The following is an 18,413-nucleotide window of genomic DNA, read 5'->3' as shown; positions in this document are numbered from 1 at the left end:
TGCAGGACCAAGTGAGAAAAGAGCCTCTTTCTCTTTTGCTGAAAGGTGTGTGTGTGTAACTCACCGGTCCCAGGATAATTTTAACTCAGAGGCTGGCCCCAAAAATGCCACTGGGTTTCTTTTTTCCCTGGCTGGCTCGGCAGGGAGTGGGGCGCCGCAGAAGCCCCCGCCCACCCAGGTGGGGTGGCTGAATGGGGGGCTTGTGCGAGGGCCGGCGGGGCGGGAACTGGTGTCTGGCCGGCCCACCACCAGCCCCGCCCGCCGAGCCCAGCTCGAGGCCCCTGCCTCCGCTGCCAGCTCCTCTCAGAGTGCAACTGCAGCCATGGCTGGAGCCCCCACCCTGGCCCTGCTGCTGCTGGGGCAGCTGCTGGCCACCACCGTAACCTTGACGGAGGCACAGGTGAGCATGGGACCCGGGGCATATGGGGCTCGCCTTTGAATGCAGCTAGGGTGGGGGTCTGTGTCTCTGTGGTCACCTGTTGAGCAGCGCAGCCAGGGAATAAGCTCCCCACTTGCCCCCTGTAGCCAGTCTCCCTGAGTCAGGGAAGGAGCCAGGAATTCCGGGGCACTTGGGGATGGCGGGCACAGTCTTGTCACTGCAAAGTTTCTGCACCACCTGAGCACAGGCTCACCATTGCCCGGCTGAGCCCCCACGGGCAGGGGGACAACCTGGGGATGAGTTCAGGGACTGCCCCATCCTCACCCAGCGGGTGTGGTGCCAGAGCTGCGTCTCCACCAGAGACACACAATGTGGCCTTTGTTCCTCATGGGCCTCGGACGTGGCCCCTCTTGGCCCAGCAAGGTGGCAGGGGACACTGCAACAGCCCGGGGGTCTGAAGGGGAATGAGGGAAGGGGCGGTGCGGGCCCCTGCACAGGCCCGAGCTCTTCTCCGGACTGGGAGGAGGGGGTGCTCTGTCAGGCTAACCCCAGGGCCAACCAGGGGGACCCGCAGTGGGAGAGCATGGGGTGCCACCACCTGATGACGTTTCTCCGTTTCAGAAAGTGGGACCTCGAGGCCCCCCTGGTCCCCAAGGGCCACCCGGGAAGCCAGGCAAGGATGGCATTGATGTGAGTTTGGGGGGGATGATGGGGGAACTTCTGTGGGGTTCTCACTCTGGTCCCAAACTCCCTGAGCCCCAGGCCTGATGGAGAGAAAACAAAGTCCACCTCCCAGAGCTGGGGTGATGTTGGGGGTGATGAGCACCCCTGTGGGATGTGAAATGGGACGAATGATCCTTGTTCCTTCTTGGAGTGGACCCCTCAGGGGTTGTCTCCCCAGAACAGGTGGGGGTGGCTGTGAAGTGCTCTTTGGGTTGGAACTGTGGGGCCTGAGGCATGTGTCTCTGGGTCCCTAGAGGGCCCACACTCCTCTTTTCTGGAGGTGAAGGCCCAGGCATGGGGCCTATGCCCCTAGCAGGGTCTCCGTGGCTACTAGAGGTTGGAGCCAGCCTTGAAGGGGCTGGGGGCCTGTCATCTTCAAGGTGCCCCAGCCTAAGTGTAGCCCTGGCTGTGTGGAAGCAGATGAGACCCCACAGCCTGCCCCCAGATCCAGGTGGGGTGAGAGCCCTGGACCCAGAGAGACCCAGCCAGGCCATGAAAGTTAGGGCCCTCCAGGCCTCTCCTCACCAGTGCTGTTCCCCGGTGGAGCCGCCTTGACCAGTTCTCAGCTCCTTGAGTCCCAGGGGCCTGCCCGGCTCGTGATGGCCCAAGTCTCCCTCCTTCCATCCCCTCCGAAGGGCCATTGCCTAGTGCCGCAGTGTTGGGCCCTGGACCCAGGCAGCCTCTCCTCCTGGTGGGGCTGGGCCCCTTGCACCTCAAGGCTCTGCAGCCAATAGGAGCCAGGCCCCATTGTTCCCTCTAGAGATGTTTCCATGTAATACCTGGCCTGGAAGCTTTGGGTGGTCATCAGAGGGGAGGGGTGCTGGGGTGCCTTCCTCTGTGAGTGTGGGGGCTGCCACCTCTGACTAGGTTTCAGGCAGGTGGAGGGGTGGGCTTCTTGATGCCTCCCATCATTTCTGGGGTGTTCCTGTGCCCTCAAAGTAGGCTCAAAATCCCCAGTCTGTCCAGCTAACCCCTCTCCCCACCACCTGCCCTCTCCCCACCACCCACTGCTGTGCCTGCCCCTGGAAGGGAAGGGCCCACCGGTGTGGACGACAGGATGAGGGGCTCCATCTTGTCTTCTGGAGCCTTCTCTGTCCCAGCTCTGCTCCCCAGGGATGCTTGGTCACGTGGGCATGTCCCCTCTGCAGGGAGAAGTTGGTCCTCCTGGTCTTCCTGGGCCCGTGGTGAGTGTCCTGGCTGCGGTGTGGGCTGTGTGTGTGTCGGGGGGTGGGGGGTGTGGGGATGGCCTCCTAGTCTGGAGGGGAGGGGTGGGCCTATAACAGAGGGCTCATTGACATCCCTTCCCATCACGCTGGGCCCTGGGTCACCAAAGGGGAGGCCTGGGAGAAGGGGCAGAGCAGAAAGGGGTGGGAGGGGAGTAGGTGGGACTTGGCGCCTCTCAGGGCAGGGTCCAGCTTTTGGAGCTTGTTCCGGCCAGGGGAGGGGTCAACACAACCCTGCACTTCCAGCTTGTCAGAGGTCCCACAAGTGACTCTCCTGGAGCTGTTCAGGCCAGGAATTAAGGGCTCTAGGCTCACAGAGGGGTACCTCAGCCCTTCACTGGGAAGGCTGAAGGGTCCAGATGAGTATCACACAGATGTGGCCAAAGACGGGTAGGGGGCCGCTGGAGGAGGTGCCAGTGAAGGCGGGCAGCCGGGCCAGGGTCTGCGGGCAGCGTGGGGGCAGGGCTCTGGTGGAGAGGCCCTCCTCGGGCCCCACTGGAGGATGTCTCTCTTCTTGGTGAAGGCCACTCTCTGGCTCAGCTTCTGTCATGCCTCTGCCCTTTCCCCCCACAGGGACCAAAAGGGGCCCCAGGGAAGCCAGGGAAACCAGGAGAGGCCGGGCTGCCTGGACTGCCTGGCGTGGATGTGAGTGTGCCCACTCCTCCCCTCCCTTCCCTTCCCCCTCCTCTCCTCTCCTCATTCGAGCCCTCACCCCCTCCCGCCTGGAGGGGCTACATCTCAGCGCCCAGGAGTCAGGTTTAATTGCTTCTCTCCAGCTGGGCCAGCTCAAATAGGAGAGCCTGGCCCAAGAGGATCTCCGGAGGTCCCCCAGCGGGGTCCCTTGGCCTCCATCCCAGACCTGTCAGTGTCTGGCCCTGTCCGCCAGACGACAGCGCCAGCACACAGGAGGGGCGAAAGTCCCGCCAGCTCTCGCTTCTCTGGGAACAAAGACCCATTATCCAGTCCCCTCCGAGCCCCTGGCGGCTGCATCAGGGGTCCTCAGGAGCTTAAGGCGGGGCCCCAGGATGGGGGCTTTGTGAGCACTGGAGGGGGTCCAAGAGGGGAACTCTCCTGCTCCCTGGGCTTGTCCACTTCAGCAGGAGCTCTAGCTACTGGCTTCCCACCAGCTGCCCCCACCCCCCCCCCCCCCCCCCCCCCCCCCCCCCCCCCCCCCCCCGTCCCCACCCCCCCCTCCCCGCCCCAACACAGCACACCAGGTGGACGGTGGGTGTGGCTAGTGAGAGGAGGTACCAGTCTAGTCTTTGTGACCTCTCTGGACTGGCTTTAGTTAGAGAAGGGCCCACGGCTGGCTCTTTCCCCTGGCGGGGCACATCCTTCCTGTGTGACCCCTCCAGCCCTCCTTCCATCTGCTCCCCAGGGTCTGACCGGGCAGGATGGACCTCCTGGACCCAAGGGCGCTCCTGGAGAACGGGTAAGGCAGGCACCACATCCAGTGGCTTCAGCTTGGAGTTGAGATCCCGGCCAGGGGCAGTCTGGCTGAGCACCGCCTGTCCACGGGGTGGGGGTTCTGAGGGCAGCTGCCATGACTGGACTGGCTGGGCCCCGCCCCTGATGGGTGGAGGGGGCAGGAGGGCAGGTGGACACAGGGTGGTGTGTTCCCTGTCCCCACCCCATCTGGTCAGAGCTGCCCCAGCCCTCAGACCATGTTGAGGGGCTGGCGTGGGGGGGACATGGCTGGCCTTCCTCTTCCCATGGTGAACCACTGCCCCTCTCTCTGAGGGGCCATGGTCATGGCCCAGCTTGTCCCCTGAGTCTGACCAGTGTCCACCAAAGCCTCTTTCTGGTTGACTAACTTCTCTTGTGGTACTGAGAGCAAAGCTGAACCCAACACTCCCTCTCTGTCCCCGCTTTAAGAAATGACCGTTTCCCAGCCCTGGAATGCAGAGGACAGGGGCTGGGTGTGGGGGGACCCAGGACACAGCACTGCCTTTGGGAACTGGGCTACGGAGCTTTCTAAGTAGAAACAAGGAAGAGTGGCCGCCTTCAGGAGGGCAGGTGCTTTGGTGATGCCAAGGAGGGTGTGGGAGATGGAGGAGGGTGGGAGAAAGTGGGCTAGCTCCAGGTTTTTCTGCTGGGAGCCTGGGACACAGGAGGGGAGGGGCCTCCAGTACAAGGACCTTGAAGTGGGGATGCAGGCAGGAGAAGGGCCAGGAGGGTGCTGCTGACAGGCAGGTGGCTGCTGGAGCTTTGGGACTCTCTACTGTGGGCCAAGTTGGGAGGGCTTCCTGGAGGAACCGGCTATGGAGCTCCTCTGTGTGGCGTGGGTCACACCTGGTGGTTCATCCTGCCTGCAGCAGTGCTCCCAGGAAGGTGGGACCGGTTCTGGCTTTTCCTCTGCAGGATTGTTGGTAAAGGGCTGGACCCAGACCCCCGAGACATCAGAGGTCCCCCCACCGCCTGCTGTTAGTCTTCTGTGAAATAGGAACCCCTCCTCAGGGGAGATGGACTTGGGAGGGAGGGGAATGGGTTTGCACACACTGGCATGGTGCCTCTGCCAGCCCCTCTGACACTTAATTTCCTCCTGCAGGGAAGTCTGGGACCCCCAGGGCCACCTGGGCTGGGGGTGAGTACTGGCGTCTCCTCCTGGTGGGAGTTTGAGGGCCCCGAAGCTCCCCAAATGCGACCCCTCTGCAGCTTCTTCTGCGGTCCTGGGTGCCATCTGGGCTGTATCCTCTCATCCCCAATGACTGCCCTACCAGCTCAGGGTGATGGGGTGGGTGGTGGGCAACCCCCTCCCATCCCCAGCAAGCCCTGACCCCATTCTTGGCATTGCAGGGCAAAGGCCTCCCTGGACCTCCTGTGAGTACTTACAACCGTCGTGCCCACCCCCCTAAAGCATGCCCACCACACTCAGAGCCAACATGGTCACCAGGTCCCAAGCCAGGGTGAGGGTGGGGCTTGGTGGGGGGAGACAGAGTCCCTGTACCTGAAGAGAGCTGGCCAGCCCTTGAGGGGATACAGGATAGAGTCTGAACTGCTCTGGGTCCTCAGAGCTCCCTGGGTGCAGAACCCCCTCTCTCACTTCTTACCTTCCCAGGGAGAGGCAGGGGTGAGCGGCCTCCCAGGTGGAATTGGCCTCCGGGGCCCCCCGGTGAGTGACTGTCAGGACTCCCCAAAGGCAACTGTGGGGGGGCTTTCCCTCCCCTTTCCCTGCCCCCTTCACCTCCTCCCTGCACCCCTCCTCTTCCTCCCCTCTTCCTTGGTGGGCCTCAGTGGCTAAAGTCCAAGGACAGAGTGGATCTCGAGATGCAGAAGGTGGGGGAGGGGTGAGCAAGTGGGGGGCACCATAAGTGCATTGTCCTGGATGGGGGTGGGGTGGGGGGGTGAGGGGGCTCATCTCTGGAGGAGGCTAGTCGCCTCACCCCTGGTGGGGGCTGCTCCTGCTCTTTCTAAGTCATAACCCCTCCCACAGGGACCCTCAGGACTCCCAGGCCTCCCTGGCCCCCCAGGACCTCCTGGCCCCCCTGTGAGTACTAGGCAGAGGCTCTCAAGCTCTTGGGCGAGTCTCAGGCATGGGTGACTGCTTGGTGGGTGGGACTCCCTTGTCCCCAGGGTGCCCATCCTCAGGCCCCCCAGGCTGCCAGCCCCAGGACCCATGTCTGCATGGAGAGTCCTGGCCATACCCCAGACAGGGGCTAGGGCCAGGCTGGAGCAGTGCATCAGCTGACCCGGTCTAGTGGGGCTCAGGCCTGGGGCCACCCCACCCCAAGGGCAGACGGTTTTTGTCACTGTCATGCACTCTGCAGAGGGGCCAGCAGTAACTGGCACTGGGTACTGGGGGATGAGGGGCCCGAGCGCCCTGATGGTCTCGCATGGCGGGTTATAGGGAGAGGGTGGAGGGCTGTGTCGAAGCTGGCATCTCTGTTTTCCAGGGTCACCCAGGGGTGCTTCCCGAAGGTGCTACTGATCTTCAGGTGGGCTCGTGCAGCCTTTTCAAAGCCTTTTGTGGGGGTGCCTGTCTTGGTGGGAGGGGCCCCCATCTGGAGAGCACAGGAAGGCAGGGATGGGGGCTCCCTAGGAACAGGGTCAGTGCAGGCGGCACCAGTTCTGGGTGTAGCATCCCCCCCACGCTGCCCTCTCCCCACCCCCACAGTCTAGCCTTGCACCATCGCATCTCCCTGGCATGCACGGTAGTGCAAATGGAAGTTAATTTAAGCAAAATCACATGTTGACCAATTCCGCTCCTCCTTGGCACAGCCAGGCTTTGCATGTGAAGGCCAGGTTTTAGCCACGCAGGGTAAGCTTGACCACCTTGATGGGGAAGACAAAAACTTTCAGGCTACAGTCTCATAGTTGAGCTTTGTCTCTCACATAAGAACAGTGACTCTGGAGCGGTTGTAAGTTATTAAACAGAGGGCCTGGCCTGGCCCGGCTAGCCCACTGGTGCCCCTGCTGGCCCTTCTTGCCCCGATCTGTGTCCTTGAGGGCTTGACGTTGGTGTCCCTGGGGAGGCTTCAGGGGCTCTTCTGGAAAGAGGAGAATGACTGGGAGCAACTGGGGGGTGACATCACTGGCTCTACCAGATGAGCTGCGGAATGATACAGAAGCCCCCACACCAGCCCTGGGCTTGCCAAGACCCTGGGGATGCCCAAGGGTCATATACGCCTCCCTCTGGCACCTCCATGCACTATGGGGACCCTGAGCAGGGCTGGCTGCCGAGCTGTGTGATGAAGGCCCCTTTGTGAAGCCAGCAGCCACTCTGCTGAATAGCTACTTTGAACCTGTGCTGGGCCGAGACATAGGAGCTGGGTGTGTGGAGGCAGCCTCGAGGTGGTGGCTGCAGCCTGGCTCTGCAGTGCCTCGCTGCACCCCGCGGCGGCCCTGAATGAGGCTCTGTCTCGGCCCCCAGGAGGCCCCCGTGTGGCCCGAGGTCCCCTTCACCCATGCCAAATGGCGCCCCAGGGCCTCCATGCTCTGACCTCAGTTCCTGCTCCTATTCTGTTTGACCGGGAGGGGTCTGACTGCTCTGTTTCCCAACAGTGCCCGGCCATCTGCCCGCCAGGCCCCCCAGGGCCCCCAGGAATGCCAGGGTTCAAGGTGAGCAGTCACTGAAGGTTGACACAGACCCCAGCCCACCCCTACACTCCCTAGGAGGTGGCCAGGCCCCGACATGGGCAGAGGTCAGGGGGTGGTGGGGTCACAAGGCTGTTGCAAGAAGCAATGGGGGCTGGGGTCCCACCCTGCTGGGGGTCCTTGCTGTGTCCCTGCCCCTCAACACTGGTGACCCGCTGGGATGGGGGCATCGAGAGACAGCATGGGGAGAGCTGGTCTCAAACCCCCACCCCATCCTGGCCCAGCACCGCTCCTCCCACCAGGGCCTTGGCTTCCCCAGCCAGCTGATGGGCCTGATTGGTTTGGGCTGCTTGGGGGTGGGGCCGTGACTGTCTGCCCACCGCTGTCTTCCAGGGACCCACTGGCTACAAAGGGGAGCCCGGAGAAGTCGGCAAGGATGGCGAAAAGGTGGAGGCCGGCCGTGGGGTGGAACCTGGCAGGGGGGTGGGGAGGAACGGGCGCTGGGGTGGGGTTGGGGTGAGGGGTTGGGGTGACTGAGAGGTGCTGGCTGCTTCCCAGGTGGGCAGGTGGGGGCAACCTGACTGAGCGGCTTCTGTGAACCCCCCATCCCCCCATTCTGGGCCTGCCTGCCAGAGCCCAATGGTTTGGGGCAGGGTCTCTGCACAGACCACCACCACCTGGCCTCACACAGAGGTTCCTTGAGCCGGGGCAGACCCGCTGCCCCCCTCCCTCGTGGCCACTGCCCTGGCGAACATGTGTCTGTCCTTACCCGCAGACCAGGGCCCCTCTACCGTGGTGGGAGTGGCCAGACTGCCACGTGAGCGGCTGACCCCCACCACGAGGTGGCCGGGGAGGGCTGGGGTCCTTGCTGGGAGGGAGGACAGGGTGCGACCTCTCTGGAAGACGGCCAGTGCCCCCTCGGCCTCGGAGGCGCGCAGCTGTGAGGTCAGGGCGGCGCCCCCCACTGCTAGGGCTTGGGCAGTAAGTAGGAGGAGAGGGCAAGGAGGAGAGCTGGGGCTGGCGCCACCCATCACCACTTTCTGCACCTCTCTTGCAGGGTGACCCCGGCCCCCCTGGACCCCCTGGTATCCCGGGCACCGTGGGGCTGCAGGTGAGCAGGGAGAGGGGTTGGACAGGTGAGGATGCGGGGTGGACGGCTCAGGGCTATGAGGAGTGGTCCACCAACCCCCAGGACGGGACTGGGTGGGGGTCCTGAGACCAGGGTCTCCGTGGTTCCTGGGGGTGTGCACTCCTGGGGGACTGCTGGCCCGGGCCCTACAGCTCCAGCTGTCTCCCTGCAGGGTCCACGGGGCCTACGAGGACTTCCAGGGCCACTTGGACCCCCCGGGGACCGGGTAAGTCTACAAGCACCCCCCCCCCCGCTCATCTGCCCCTTGAGGGGCTATGGGCCAGCCTGAGGTGAAGAGGCACTGGGGGCCACCTCCAAAGGTCAGGTGGGCCCCATGTGTGGGTCCTCACCCGTGACCATGGACCATGGGCTCTCTGGACTCCACTCACTGGATGGTTCCCCAAACTGGAGCCTGTGAAGGCTTCTGTGGGTCCAGGGGGGTGGGAGGGGCGGATGGGGGTCATTGGGGGGGGCTTGGCAAATGTGGGGAGGGGAAAAGGCCTGGGGACCCTAGCGGGGGTGCTGATGGGGCCAATGCTGGGGAGCTCCTAGGAGGGTCTCTCCAGATGGACCTGGGTGCTTTAGGGATGCCCTCAGGCTTCTGATGAGAGGCTCAGGGTCTTTCTCCTCCACAGGGTCCCATTGGGTTCCGAGGGCCCCCCGGGATCCCAGGAGCCCCTGGGAAAGCGGTATGTGTGTGTCTGGGGGTGAGTGGGGTGGCCCCTGCAGGCCCAGCTCTGTTCTCTGCTCTCTTCCTCACCCAGTCGCCTTCCCCAGACCCACTGGGCTGCCCCAGCCCTTTCCGGGGCTTCACTGTCCCATGGGCTCACCTAGGGGACACATGTGTCACACCTAGGCAGGCACCTATGTGCATGCCTGAGGGGAATGACTGGGCACACCTGGCGGGGGGGTGAGTTTCCCAGAGGAGTCAGCCTGGCCCGCGTGGGAGATCTGCGCCCTGTTTCCAGGCATGAAGTGAGGTGGAGGTGTGGTCGGGGTCCCTCTGGCCTCTGTGACGCTCAGCAGTGTCACCTGCCCCCCACGTTGTTAACTCTTTCCCTGTCCCCCCTTGTCACTGCAGGGCGACAGAGGAGAGAGGGGCCCAGAGGGGTTCCGCGGCCCCAAGGGCGACCTTGTAAGTGAGAGAACCTGGGTTCTCTGGGTCCTTCCTGGGCAGAACCTGGTCCATGGGGGTGGGGGAGGCACACAGACAGCAAGTCTAGGGAGGCCTGGGGCGGCTGCCCTCCTGTGGAGGTAGGGGGAGCCCCTGGGTAGTGCCAGGGCCGACCTGGGGAGAAAAGCCTTCCCCCCTAGCCCAGGTAGCTTCCCCAGGAGGCCCCGGCCTTGTTTCCCCTGTGGCTCCTTGAAGCTACTGTCACCTAACAAGCTCCTCTTGGGAGTGGCCGGGCAGGGGCCAGAGGACCACTGACGTCCATCAAGAGGCCCTGGGCTGTGAGGCCTGACCTTGTGCCAGGACTGCCCAGTTGAGAGATGGAGCAACAGAAAACACGACTCTCGGGTTAAGTGACACTGAGATAATCAGGCATCTGATAATCAGGTCATTGAAGTGACTGTCTCCACACCCATCTCATCTTCCCCCAGCTTGAGAGCATCCCCAAGACCCTAAGATAGCTCCTGCTTGATGGCCCTTTTCTGCTAAGGGTTGGGCCTGGCCCCCACAGCTGTCCCCAGCCAATCCTGAGTCTAGGAAGTGGTGGGCAAGGCTCCTGCCCCCCTCCCAGGACCCAGTGACACACCTGTGAGAGCAGTCCCCGAGGCCTGACTGTGGTCCCTCCGTGTCCCCTAGGGCAGGCCTGGTCCTAAAGGCATCCCCGGCATGTCTGGGCCCGGTGGAGAGCCGGTGAGTGTCTGCAGCTGCCAGCGCATGGTGGGGCGGGGTGGGTGACCTGTGAGGCTCTCCTAGCCCCGTGCCCACGTTCAGCCTGGACCCACACTTCCCCCTGGCGCCCTGGCTCCTCCCCCACCCCAGCCTGAGAGGACAGGGTGGCACAGCCGGTGGTGGGAGGCAGAGTTAAAGGAGGGGAGGGGAGGGAGAGACCCTGGCTGCCATCCTGCCGCCCTCCCAGCACGTGGCTCTGTCTGTGGTTCCAAAATTGGTCAAGCCTGTGGGACTAGGAAGGCCAGATCCTGGCTCCCAGGCCTCAGTCTCCTGGTCTGTAAAGCGGGCACAGCAGACTTTCCCTGGGGTGCTGTGAAGAGTCTGGGTGCATCCTCCCTGCCTTCACCTGCATGATTGGAGGGCAGCACAGGTCACCACCTGCCTGAGCCCGGGAGCGTAGACCCACGACAGGGCAGTGGGGAAGGGCAGGGCCTGGAGGGGGCCCACAGCCTCACACCGTCCCATCCCCAGGGCATGCCAGGCAAGGACGGCCGGGATGGTGTGCCAGGACTCGATGGCGAGAAGGTTGGTCCTGCCTGGGGGTCTGCAGGGAGGAGGAGGGTGCGCAGAGCATTCAGCCTGCAGGACCCCAGTACGTGTCCCACAAACCCCACAGGGAGAAGCTGGTCGCCACGGCGCCCCGGGAGAGAAGGGGCCCAACGGGCTACCGGTGAGTGCGTGCCGCTACTGGGTGGCCATCTACCCCGAGCAGGGGTGTATGTGGGGTCTCTGCATCAAGGCCAGGGAGGCTGCGGGAGCCCCTCACTCTCAGGGTGCTCTGCCTCTGACCTTGTGTGCTGACCTCTGACCTACAGGGTCTCCCCGGACGAGCAGGGTCCAAGGGTGAGAAAGGAGAACTGGTATGTGGTTGCTTTCTCCAGGGGATGGGGAGAGGAAGGCGCAGCCGACAATCTGGGTCCTGGGGGCAGAAGGGGCCCTCCCCCGCAGGCAGGCACTCAGGGTTCATCCCTCCCCCGCAGGGCAGACCTGGAGAGCTGGGCGAGGCCGGCCCCTCGGGAGAGCCTGGTGTCCCTGTGAGTATTTGCAGCCCTTTCCCCCTACTCACATGTGTGTGAAGCCCGCTGACACCCTCTGTCCCTTCTTGAGTGTAGGGAGATGTTGGCATGCCCGGTGAGCGTGGAGAGGCTGGACACAGGGGCTCAGCGGTGAGTTGGGGAAATGAAGTCTCAGGGGGCAATGGGCTCGGGGCCTGTTTCTCTGTGGGCTGGGGTGACATCTTGGCAGTATGAAACGGCTGAGTCTGTGAAAGTTGGGACATGGTGGTGGCTGGGGCCCAGCGGTCCTGTCCTTGAGACTGTGCTGAGGGTGCAGAGGCCCAGCACCCAGCACCAGGCCGAGGGAGCAGCCCCGCCTCAGGCTCCTCCATGGACCCAGCAATGACGCCACCAGCATCAGTGCCCAGGGCAGCGGGAGAATCGGTGCCTGGTGCCAAGTCCAGCTGATGCACAGGGTCCCAGGACCTGACCTCTGCTACCCCAGCTGCCCCTAGGATGCCCCCTCCCCAGCAACTGGGCCAGATGGCTTGGGGTCCAGTCCTTGTGCCTGCCCAGCCCCCAAGGGGAGGTGAAGCTGGACTAACACTCTCCCTCTGTCTTTCAGGGGGCACTGGGCCCGCAAGGCCCCCCCGGGGCCCCTGGCGTCCGTGGCTTCCAGGTGGGTGAGGTTTGGGGCCAGGGAGCCCAGGTGGGCCAGCCAGGCTTGGGGAGAGTCAACACTGGGCTCCTTTATGGAGCTGACGAGCTGGGCCCTTGTCTGTAGGGCCGGAAGGGCAGCATAGGAGACCCCGGCCTGCCGGGCCCCCAAGGCCTCCGAGGTGGCGTGGGCGACCGGGTAAGTGCTGTCCCAGCAGGAATCCCTGCACCCCAATGCCCCTCATCCCACCTCCCACAGTTCCACAGCACACTCAAAGGCAGTGTTGGTGCCCAGTAGTCAGCACTGGGGGGGTCCCCGTTGTCCCTGAAACTTGGGGGCTGGGGGCATCAGGGAGGAGGCTGGGGCAAGCTCCTGTCACGCTCAGGGGCCAGGATGCCAAGTGTCCAGGAGGGGCCCTTGTGTGTCAAGCTGGTCCTGGCGCCCCAGTCGGGGAAGGGTACCAGCCCCCTCCCCCGCCCCACTGTGATCCTCTAATGCTCATCACCCCTTTCTGACCAGGGCCCGGGAGGAGCTGCCGGCCCCAAGGGCGACCAGGTGAGACATCGGTGGTCAGGTCAACTGGGGGGCTGCCACTGTCTTCAGGGCTGGGGGCACTTCCTTCTCTCCCTCCCTCCTTCTAGCTTTGTTGCTTCCCCTACTCCTGGCCCCCCAGGCTGACAACTCAGAGCATCCATCCAGACCGGGGTCAGTTGGCTCCTGGGTACAACAGAGGCTGCCTGTTGGCTCCTGGGTACAACAGGGCTTCTCAGGGACCCTCAGAGTAGGGATGCTCCCCGCTGGCTGTCTGGGTCCCAGGAGCAGCACCTTCTCTCTGGAGGGCCCAGGGTGGGAGAGGGGCCCACAGCTCTGCTGCTGACCACCCCCACTTCTGGAGCACCAAGAGCACCTAAAATGGTCCAAACCCACCTGAGGCTCTGCTCGCTGTCTGCCTGGCACCCAGGCCTGGGTCTCGGGCACAGTTCCCGCCACAAATGGGGGTCGGCAGCTCAGCACTCTGTCATTTCAGGGCATCGCGGGTGCTGACGGCCTTCCTGGGGATAAAGGAGAACTGGTGAGTGTGACAGGCGGCCTCTCGCCATGTTGGGGTGGCGGGGAAGGGTGCGGGGAGGGCAGTATCTGCAGGTCTGTGGGGTGGGGGTGGGGCCGAGTCGAGGCCCGAGGCAGAGGGTGGGACCTGTGCTGTCCCCTGTGGTGGGTCTTCTATCCCCCACCCCCTCTCCACACTCCCTCTGTGACTTTTCAGTATGAATTAGCCAGAGCTGAGGCTGAGCTACAGAAAATGCTGCTTCCACCGAGCTGATAAAGCGAAAGGCTGATAGAACTGACAGACAGTCACACTTCAGGAAGGAAGTGTGGGAACAGGCAGGGTGTCTGGGGACAGGGACCTTCATGGCCCCACGTGGCAAGGGTCTCTGGCTCTGTGACCAAGCCTTTCTTTAAGTCTGGAAACGGCTCAGTACAGGATCCTCGTCTCCAGCAGAACCTTGTAGCCCAGAGCCAACCTTTCCAGCTGGGGTGCTGGGCACCAGCTGTGGCTGGAGCGGAGTTGGCGTCGGGCTCTCACCGGACAGCAGCCTTGGTGGAGGAAGGGTCCTGGGCCATCTGGAATCTGGCAGATTCCCAGGTTCACAACTGGAGAAGGGGAGCCTCAGCCATGGAGCCCCTCAGCTCTACCTTGTAAAACAAGAGTGAGAACAAAGCAAACATGGGTGAGAAGCGCACTGCTGCTAATAACACTGCTTAGGGAAAATAAGGTGGCTTCCCTGATGACTGAGACGGTGAAGCGTCTGGCTGCAATGCAGGAGACCCGGCTTCGATCCCTGGGTCGGGAAGATCCCCCAGAGAATGAAATGGCAACCCACTCCAGCATTCTTGCCTGGAAAATCCCATGGATGGAGGAGCCTGGTAGATTACAGTTCACGGGGTTGCAAAGAGTCGGACACAACTGAGCAACTTCACTTCAGGGAAAATAAGTTTAAAAACATCAGTAGCTACAATACAATCTTAGCAATATAAAAACAAAAAAAGAATATACAATATTTATGAACATAAAAGAAACATACCTAGAGTAAGAAGGAGTAACCCCTGTGGATGTTGTCATGTAATCAGACAGCAGCTTCATGGGTGACTTGCTAGTAATGGGCAAAGCTGGCTCCTGGGGAACTAGTTCCCACAGCCAACAACACGTGAGTAACTGAAGTGCACAACTTCCTTTCTGCTCTTTTCCAGGGTCCCAGCGGCCCTGTTGGCCCCAAAGGAGAGGTGAGTGCCTGGCAGACACTGGCTCCCTGGCCCCCTTGGGGCCCCAGGCTGGCTCTGGGGCACTGATGGCCGTGTGGGTCAGAAGTGGGGAAACTGCCAGCTCCAAGGGAGAAGCCCCTGCAGGTGGCTCGGCCATGACCCCCTCCCTGCTCCTGTTTCCCTCCAGTCCGGCAGTCGCGGGGAGCTGGGCCCTAAGGGCATCCAGGGCCCCAACGGCACCAGCGGCGTAGATGGCGTCCCTGGCCCCCCTGGCCCCGTGGGCCTCCAGGGCGTGCGAGGCGTGCCCGGCATCACTGGAAAACCTGGGGTCCCGGTACGTGTGCCCCGGGAGCCAGTGCTCCACTGTGTCGGGCTCTTCCTGGATCTGGATCAAGTCCTTTCCAGACAAGCCAGGTTCCTGGTGTTAGTGGGGGTGCCCCAAAGAGAAGCCAGTGGGCCCCCCAATATGATGATGGATTTGGGGGTGAATTTCAGGGGAAAGAAGCCAGCGAGCAACACATCAGGGAGCTGTGCGGGGGGCTGGTCAGTGGTGAGTGTCCTCCATCCCACCCCACCCTGCCTGGTCCACGGTGCCTGTAGCCTCACCCACCCCCAGCCGGGTCCCATCCTCATCCCCAGCCTCACCCTCATCCCATCCCCACCCCCGACACCACCTCCTCACCCCCAGCCTCACCCTCACCCCACCCCCCCAGCCTCACCCTTACCCCACCACCACCCCTGCCATCCCCAGCCTCACCTCCACCCCACCCTCATCCCCACCCTCCATCACCTTCCAGCCAAGCCCACTGCTGGTGTCCCTGGGGTCTGCACTGGGTGGGCTCCTTCCCCTCAGCATTTCTTAGGGCTGTGATTTGCTCTTCAGCATTTCTCACAGACAGCATACTGACACCATTTCTCACAGACCTAAAGCAGTTACAGCCCTTTGCAGTCAACGAACAAGCTTTCTTTGAAGGGCAGTGTGTTCACACTTGATGTAACACACTTCTGATGAATACATGCCTGATCTTTGTTTTCCAAAAGAGCAAATCGCGCAGCTGGCCGCGCACCTGAGGAAGCCCCTAGCACCAGGCTCCATCGGGCGCCCGGGTCCTGCTGGCCCCCCGGGCCCCCCAGGCCCCCCAGGCTCCATTGGTCACCCTGGGGCTCGAGGGCCCCCTGGATACCGAGGTCCCACAGGAGAGCTTGGAGACCCTGGACCCAGAGGTGAGTGCAGCCCACCCCACCACGCAGCCACACGCCGGAGCCCCCCACCAGTATCTCCGCGCAGAGTCTCCACGTTGAGATGCTCCCTTATGGGGACAGGGCAGGGAAGAGGCCCACAGGGGAAACTGACACAAAGCCCCAGGGACCCCACCCTTCCCCTCCCCTCTCCTCCCATCTCCTCCCCATGGGCTCCTCTAAAAAAGCCCCAGAGGTTAAGCCATTGCTAGAAATGCCTGGGGTACAGCCCTTCATGCTTTGGGGCCCAGCTCCTTATTAAACCCAAGGGTATGACAACATTTTCCAAAATGTGATGTTCTCCTCAAGTTTCATTAGAACAACATTTGGGGGAGGACGGGCTGAGAAGAATGTGAGGAATGAACCAACAGGAGCCTCATTTATATGTAAGAACAGTTCCTGTAATGAAAACTGGCATGTGCGAACATTTTCTGTGGCAAAAGGCAAAAGTTAATGAAATTGAGAAATGCATCTTAAGAACTAGGAAAGGTAATTTAGAAAGAGGCGGAAACCTTGACCCCTGCCGTGGTGCCGTCGAGGGAAGCTCAGTGCCCACACAGTACCACGGCTGTGGGAACTGCTTGGCCATTGACCTCTTCTAAAAAAGGCCTTGAATACTTGGTTCATTATACATCCTCTGCCACCAGTCTGACTGTCTCAGGTCAGCTAGCCTCCCAGCCCAAATTCAGGATTTAGACCTCTCATTGCCGCTAGGTCGTTCCAAACTTATTAACCAAATAATCTTCTATTTCTGAAAAACAGCTTAAGAAAAACAAAACTTACTTCTGTGAGTTCCTTTCTTCATCTGTGAGGTTAAGTTTAAATACTTCAGGAGATGAAATCGCTTCTGTAATTAGTGGTATCCTTTCGTTACCGTAAAGACATTGAGAATATTTTCAGCACTGGAGGGCAAATGCTTTCAGATGCCCTTCTCTTCCCTGGCAGGCTGAAATCCACTGTCAGACAGCTTCCTGTTGTCTTGGAGATGTCACCGTCTGCAGTGGGGGATGGTTCCCCCCAAAGACAGACCAACAAGGTTTTATCCAAATAGGGATCTGAGTGCCTTTGAGACTGTTGAAAATAAAATTCAAAAACAGCGTTCATCACTTTTATGGATTTTCAGAAAAACATTGTGACAGGACTCAGTGGAGGCAGCCATTCGGTTGCAGGGTCACTGTGCTCCCTGGGGTGCCTGCCTCTGGCTGGGGACGCCTGAGGGTTATTGTTTAAGCTAAAAGAGAACATATTCTGTAGGTCTTCAGGCAGATGCCACTGTCACTGCTGGGCGTCCATCTCCCCAGGACAAAATGAGTCAGGGAGCTGTAGGGGCCGGGGAAGCCCAGGACCCTTGGGAGGCCCTGACTGCCCGGCCCTGGGGATCCTAGTCCTTTGCAGAAGGTGTGCTACCTTCTGTGATGGGAAAAATGACAAACACCAGTTGAAAAGAAACTGGTGTCACTGCTTTTAGCATCAGGCAGGACAGATGCCCCTAGCCCAGCTGTCTGCCTCAAGCAGCATCACTGTGTGGACAAGAGGCTCGGTTTCCCCAGAACATCCCCAGGTCTTACAGCCAGCATCACACAAGGCACAGGCAGCCAGCGGGTGCTCGCAGCAGGCCTTAGCGCACCTTCCAGACACCAGGGCCACAGAGACCAAAAGCAGCCAGGAGCGAGGGAGCAGAGAACACAGTTCAGGGGGTGTTTGAAAACACCTTGAATAACTGTCAAAACTCATGTTGAACATAGGAATACAGGGTAAATGCTCAGACTGAACAAGCTAAAAGTCTGAGAGTGATGCTCTGATACTGGGGAATCACACAAGTGGGTGACATTGAGCCCGACATTTTGCTGCGTGTCCTTTTCTAAATGTGTTTTGATTCAGTAAAAAGCTTAGAAAGCAGGCACCCTGCTTGTAAGAAGGCAGATCACCACTCACCACAGCCAGTCTGTCTTTGAACTTGAATCAGAGCTTCTAAGCATATGATTATGTCAATTGCTCTTAACAGGAAACCAGGGCGACAGAGGAGACAAAGGCTCAGCTGGCGAGGGCCTGGATGGGCCTGACGGAGACCAAGGGCTGCAAGGTATGAGACCACTGTCACTAACGTCACACGGGCACATCTGGGGGATGAGCACACTTCATCGCCTTCTAATGGAACAACTTCTTTCTCTTGGCAAAGCATTCTTAGAGGCGGGGTCAGAAGCTGTTTCAGTAACCACTTTTATATGGAAAAGCTGAATCAATGAATTGATCACCCTGTGTTGAAGTAGATTCAGTTAGATTCTATTGAAGTAAAGCCGTCAGGTATTTCAGTTCAGTTCCAACGGAATTTTCTCTTAATTGACCCACGTGTACCCTGGGTGTTGGCATTTTTCATGTCAAATATAAATGCTCTGCCAAGAGGGAGGAGGGCAGCCCCAGCCGTGTTCCCTTCTGCGCCTTCTGGTGGGGGAGGGTACATGCTGGGGCCACCTCAACACACACCCATCAGCACCCCCGGCTCCTGCTTTCTCCTCTGCTGACCTCCTCTGCTTCCACCTGCTGTCCACCTGCTCAGGTGCCCCCACACAGTCCACCCTCATGACTACCACCCTCATCGACAGCACCCCATCCCTCACCCAAGACCCATTCCTCACACAGCACCGACTGACTCACTCCACGCTGCCCTGCTTAGTACAGAACCCCGACTCCCGCACCCTGGGCCCATCCTCCCCACACGAGGCCTCTGCCCTCGCTGTTCTCCAGCCTGAGTGCACCTCCCTTGGGCCCCTCCCAGAGTTAAGAAATGAGCTAGAGAAACACAAGTGTTGGGCTGGCTTAACGGACACTCCACTGCTGTCCCCTTTCTATGTCTCCACTCACCTTCCTGGT

At 61.1% G+C, this 18,413-nt stretch overlaps 1 protein-coding gene and 1 long non-coding RNA gene across 2 annotated transcripts in view; one reads left to right on the top strand and one right to left on the bottom strand.

The window, feature by feature from the left end:
- Positions 1–305: 305 nt before the first annotated feature.
- The window catches only part of COL9A3 (collagen type IX alpha 3 chain), an 18,928-nt gene continuing 820 nt past the window's right edge, over positions 306–18,413 (top strand). The window contains exons 1-31 of the mRNA XM_042229897.1: positions 306–400; positions 1,001–1,069; positions 2,251–2,286; positions 2,899–2,970; positions 3,704–3,757; positions 4,874–4,909; positions 5,122–5,145; positions 5,384–5,437; positions 5,759–5,812; positions 6,219–6,260; positions 7,327–7,383; positions 7,753–7,806; positions 8,417–8,470; positions 8,661–8,714; positions 9,124–9,177; positions 9,570–9,623; positions 10,296–10,349; positions 10,860–10,913; positions 11,005–11,058; positions 11,204–11,248; positions 11,369–11,422; positions 11,501–11,554; positions 12,009–12,062; positions 12,168–12,239; positions 12,561–12,596; positions 13,069–13,113; positions 14,292–14,324; positions 14,491–14,637; positions 14,799–14,853; positions 15,345–15,527; positions 17,548–17,625. Of these exons, the coding sequence (XP_042085831.1) occupies positions 323–400; positions 1,001–1,069; positions 2,251–2,286; positions 2,899–2,970; positions 3,704–3,757; positions 4,874–4,909; positions 5,122–5,145; positions 5,384–5,437; positions 5,759–5,812; positions 6,219–6,260; positions 7,327–7,383; positions 7,753–7,806; positions 8,417–8,470; positions 8,661–8,714; positions 9,124–9,177; positions 9,570–9,623; positions 10,296–10,349; positions 10,860–10,913; positions 11,005–11,058; positions 11,204–11,248; positions 11,369–11,422; positions 11,501–11,554; positions 12,009–12,062; positions 12,168–12,239; positions 12,561–12,596; positions 13,069–13,113; positions 14,292–14,324; positions 14,491–14,637; positions 14,799–14,853; positions 15,345–15,527; positions 17,548–17,625 (1,864 nt within the window). The 5' untranslated portion in view covers positions 306–322. The remainder of the gene's footprint in view (positions 401–1,000; positions 1,070–2,250; positions 2,287–2,898; positions 2,971–3,703; positions 3,758–4,873; positions 4,910–5,121; positions 5,146–5,383; positions 5,438–5,758; positions 5,813–6,218; positions 6,261–7,326; positions 7,384–7,752; positions 7,807–8,416; positions 8,471–8,660; positions 8,715–9,123; positions 9,178–9,569; positions 9,624–10,295; positions 10,350–10,859; positions 10,914–11,004; positions 11,059–11,203; positions 11,249–11,368; positions 11,423–11,500; positions 11,555–12,008; positions 12,063–12,167; positions 12,240–12,560; positions 12,597–13,068; positions 13,114–14,291; positions 14,325–14,490; positions 14,638–14,798; positions 14,854–15,344; positions 15,528–17,547; positions 17,626–18,413) is intronic.
- On the bottom strand, positions 15,922–18,212 carry LOC132657560 (uncharacterized). Its single transcript, XR_009595947.1, has 2 exons — positions 17,478–18,212; positions 15,922–16,613 (listed from the first exon to the last, which is right to left on the bottom strand). It is a non-coding gene; the product is annotated as an uncharacterized LOC132657560 (long non-coding RNA).

The sequence above is a fragment of the Ovis aries genome, chromosome 13 (assembly GCF_016772045.2).
Source record: "Ovis aries strain OAR_USU_Benz2616 breed Rambouillet chromosome 13, ARS-UI_Ramb_v3.0, whole genome shotgun sequence".
Classification (NCBI taxonomy): domain Eukaryota; kingdom Metazoa; phylum Chordata; class Mammalia; order Artiodactyla; family Bovidae; genus Ovis; species Ovis aries.
The sequence above is the reverse complement of the archived record's forward strand: the minus strand, read 5'-3'. Positions and strand labels throughout refer to the sequence as shown.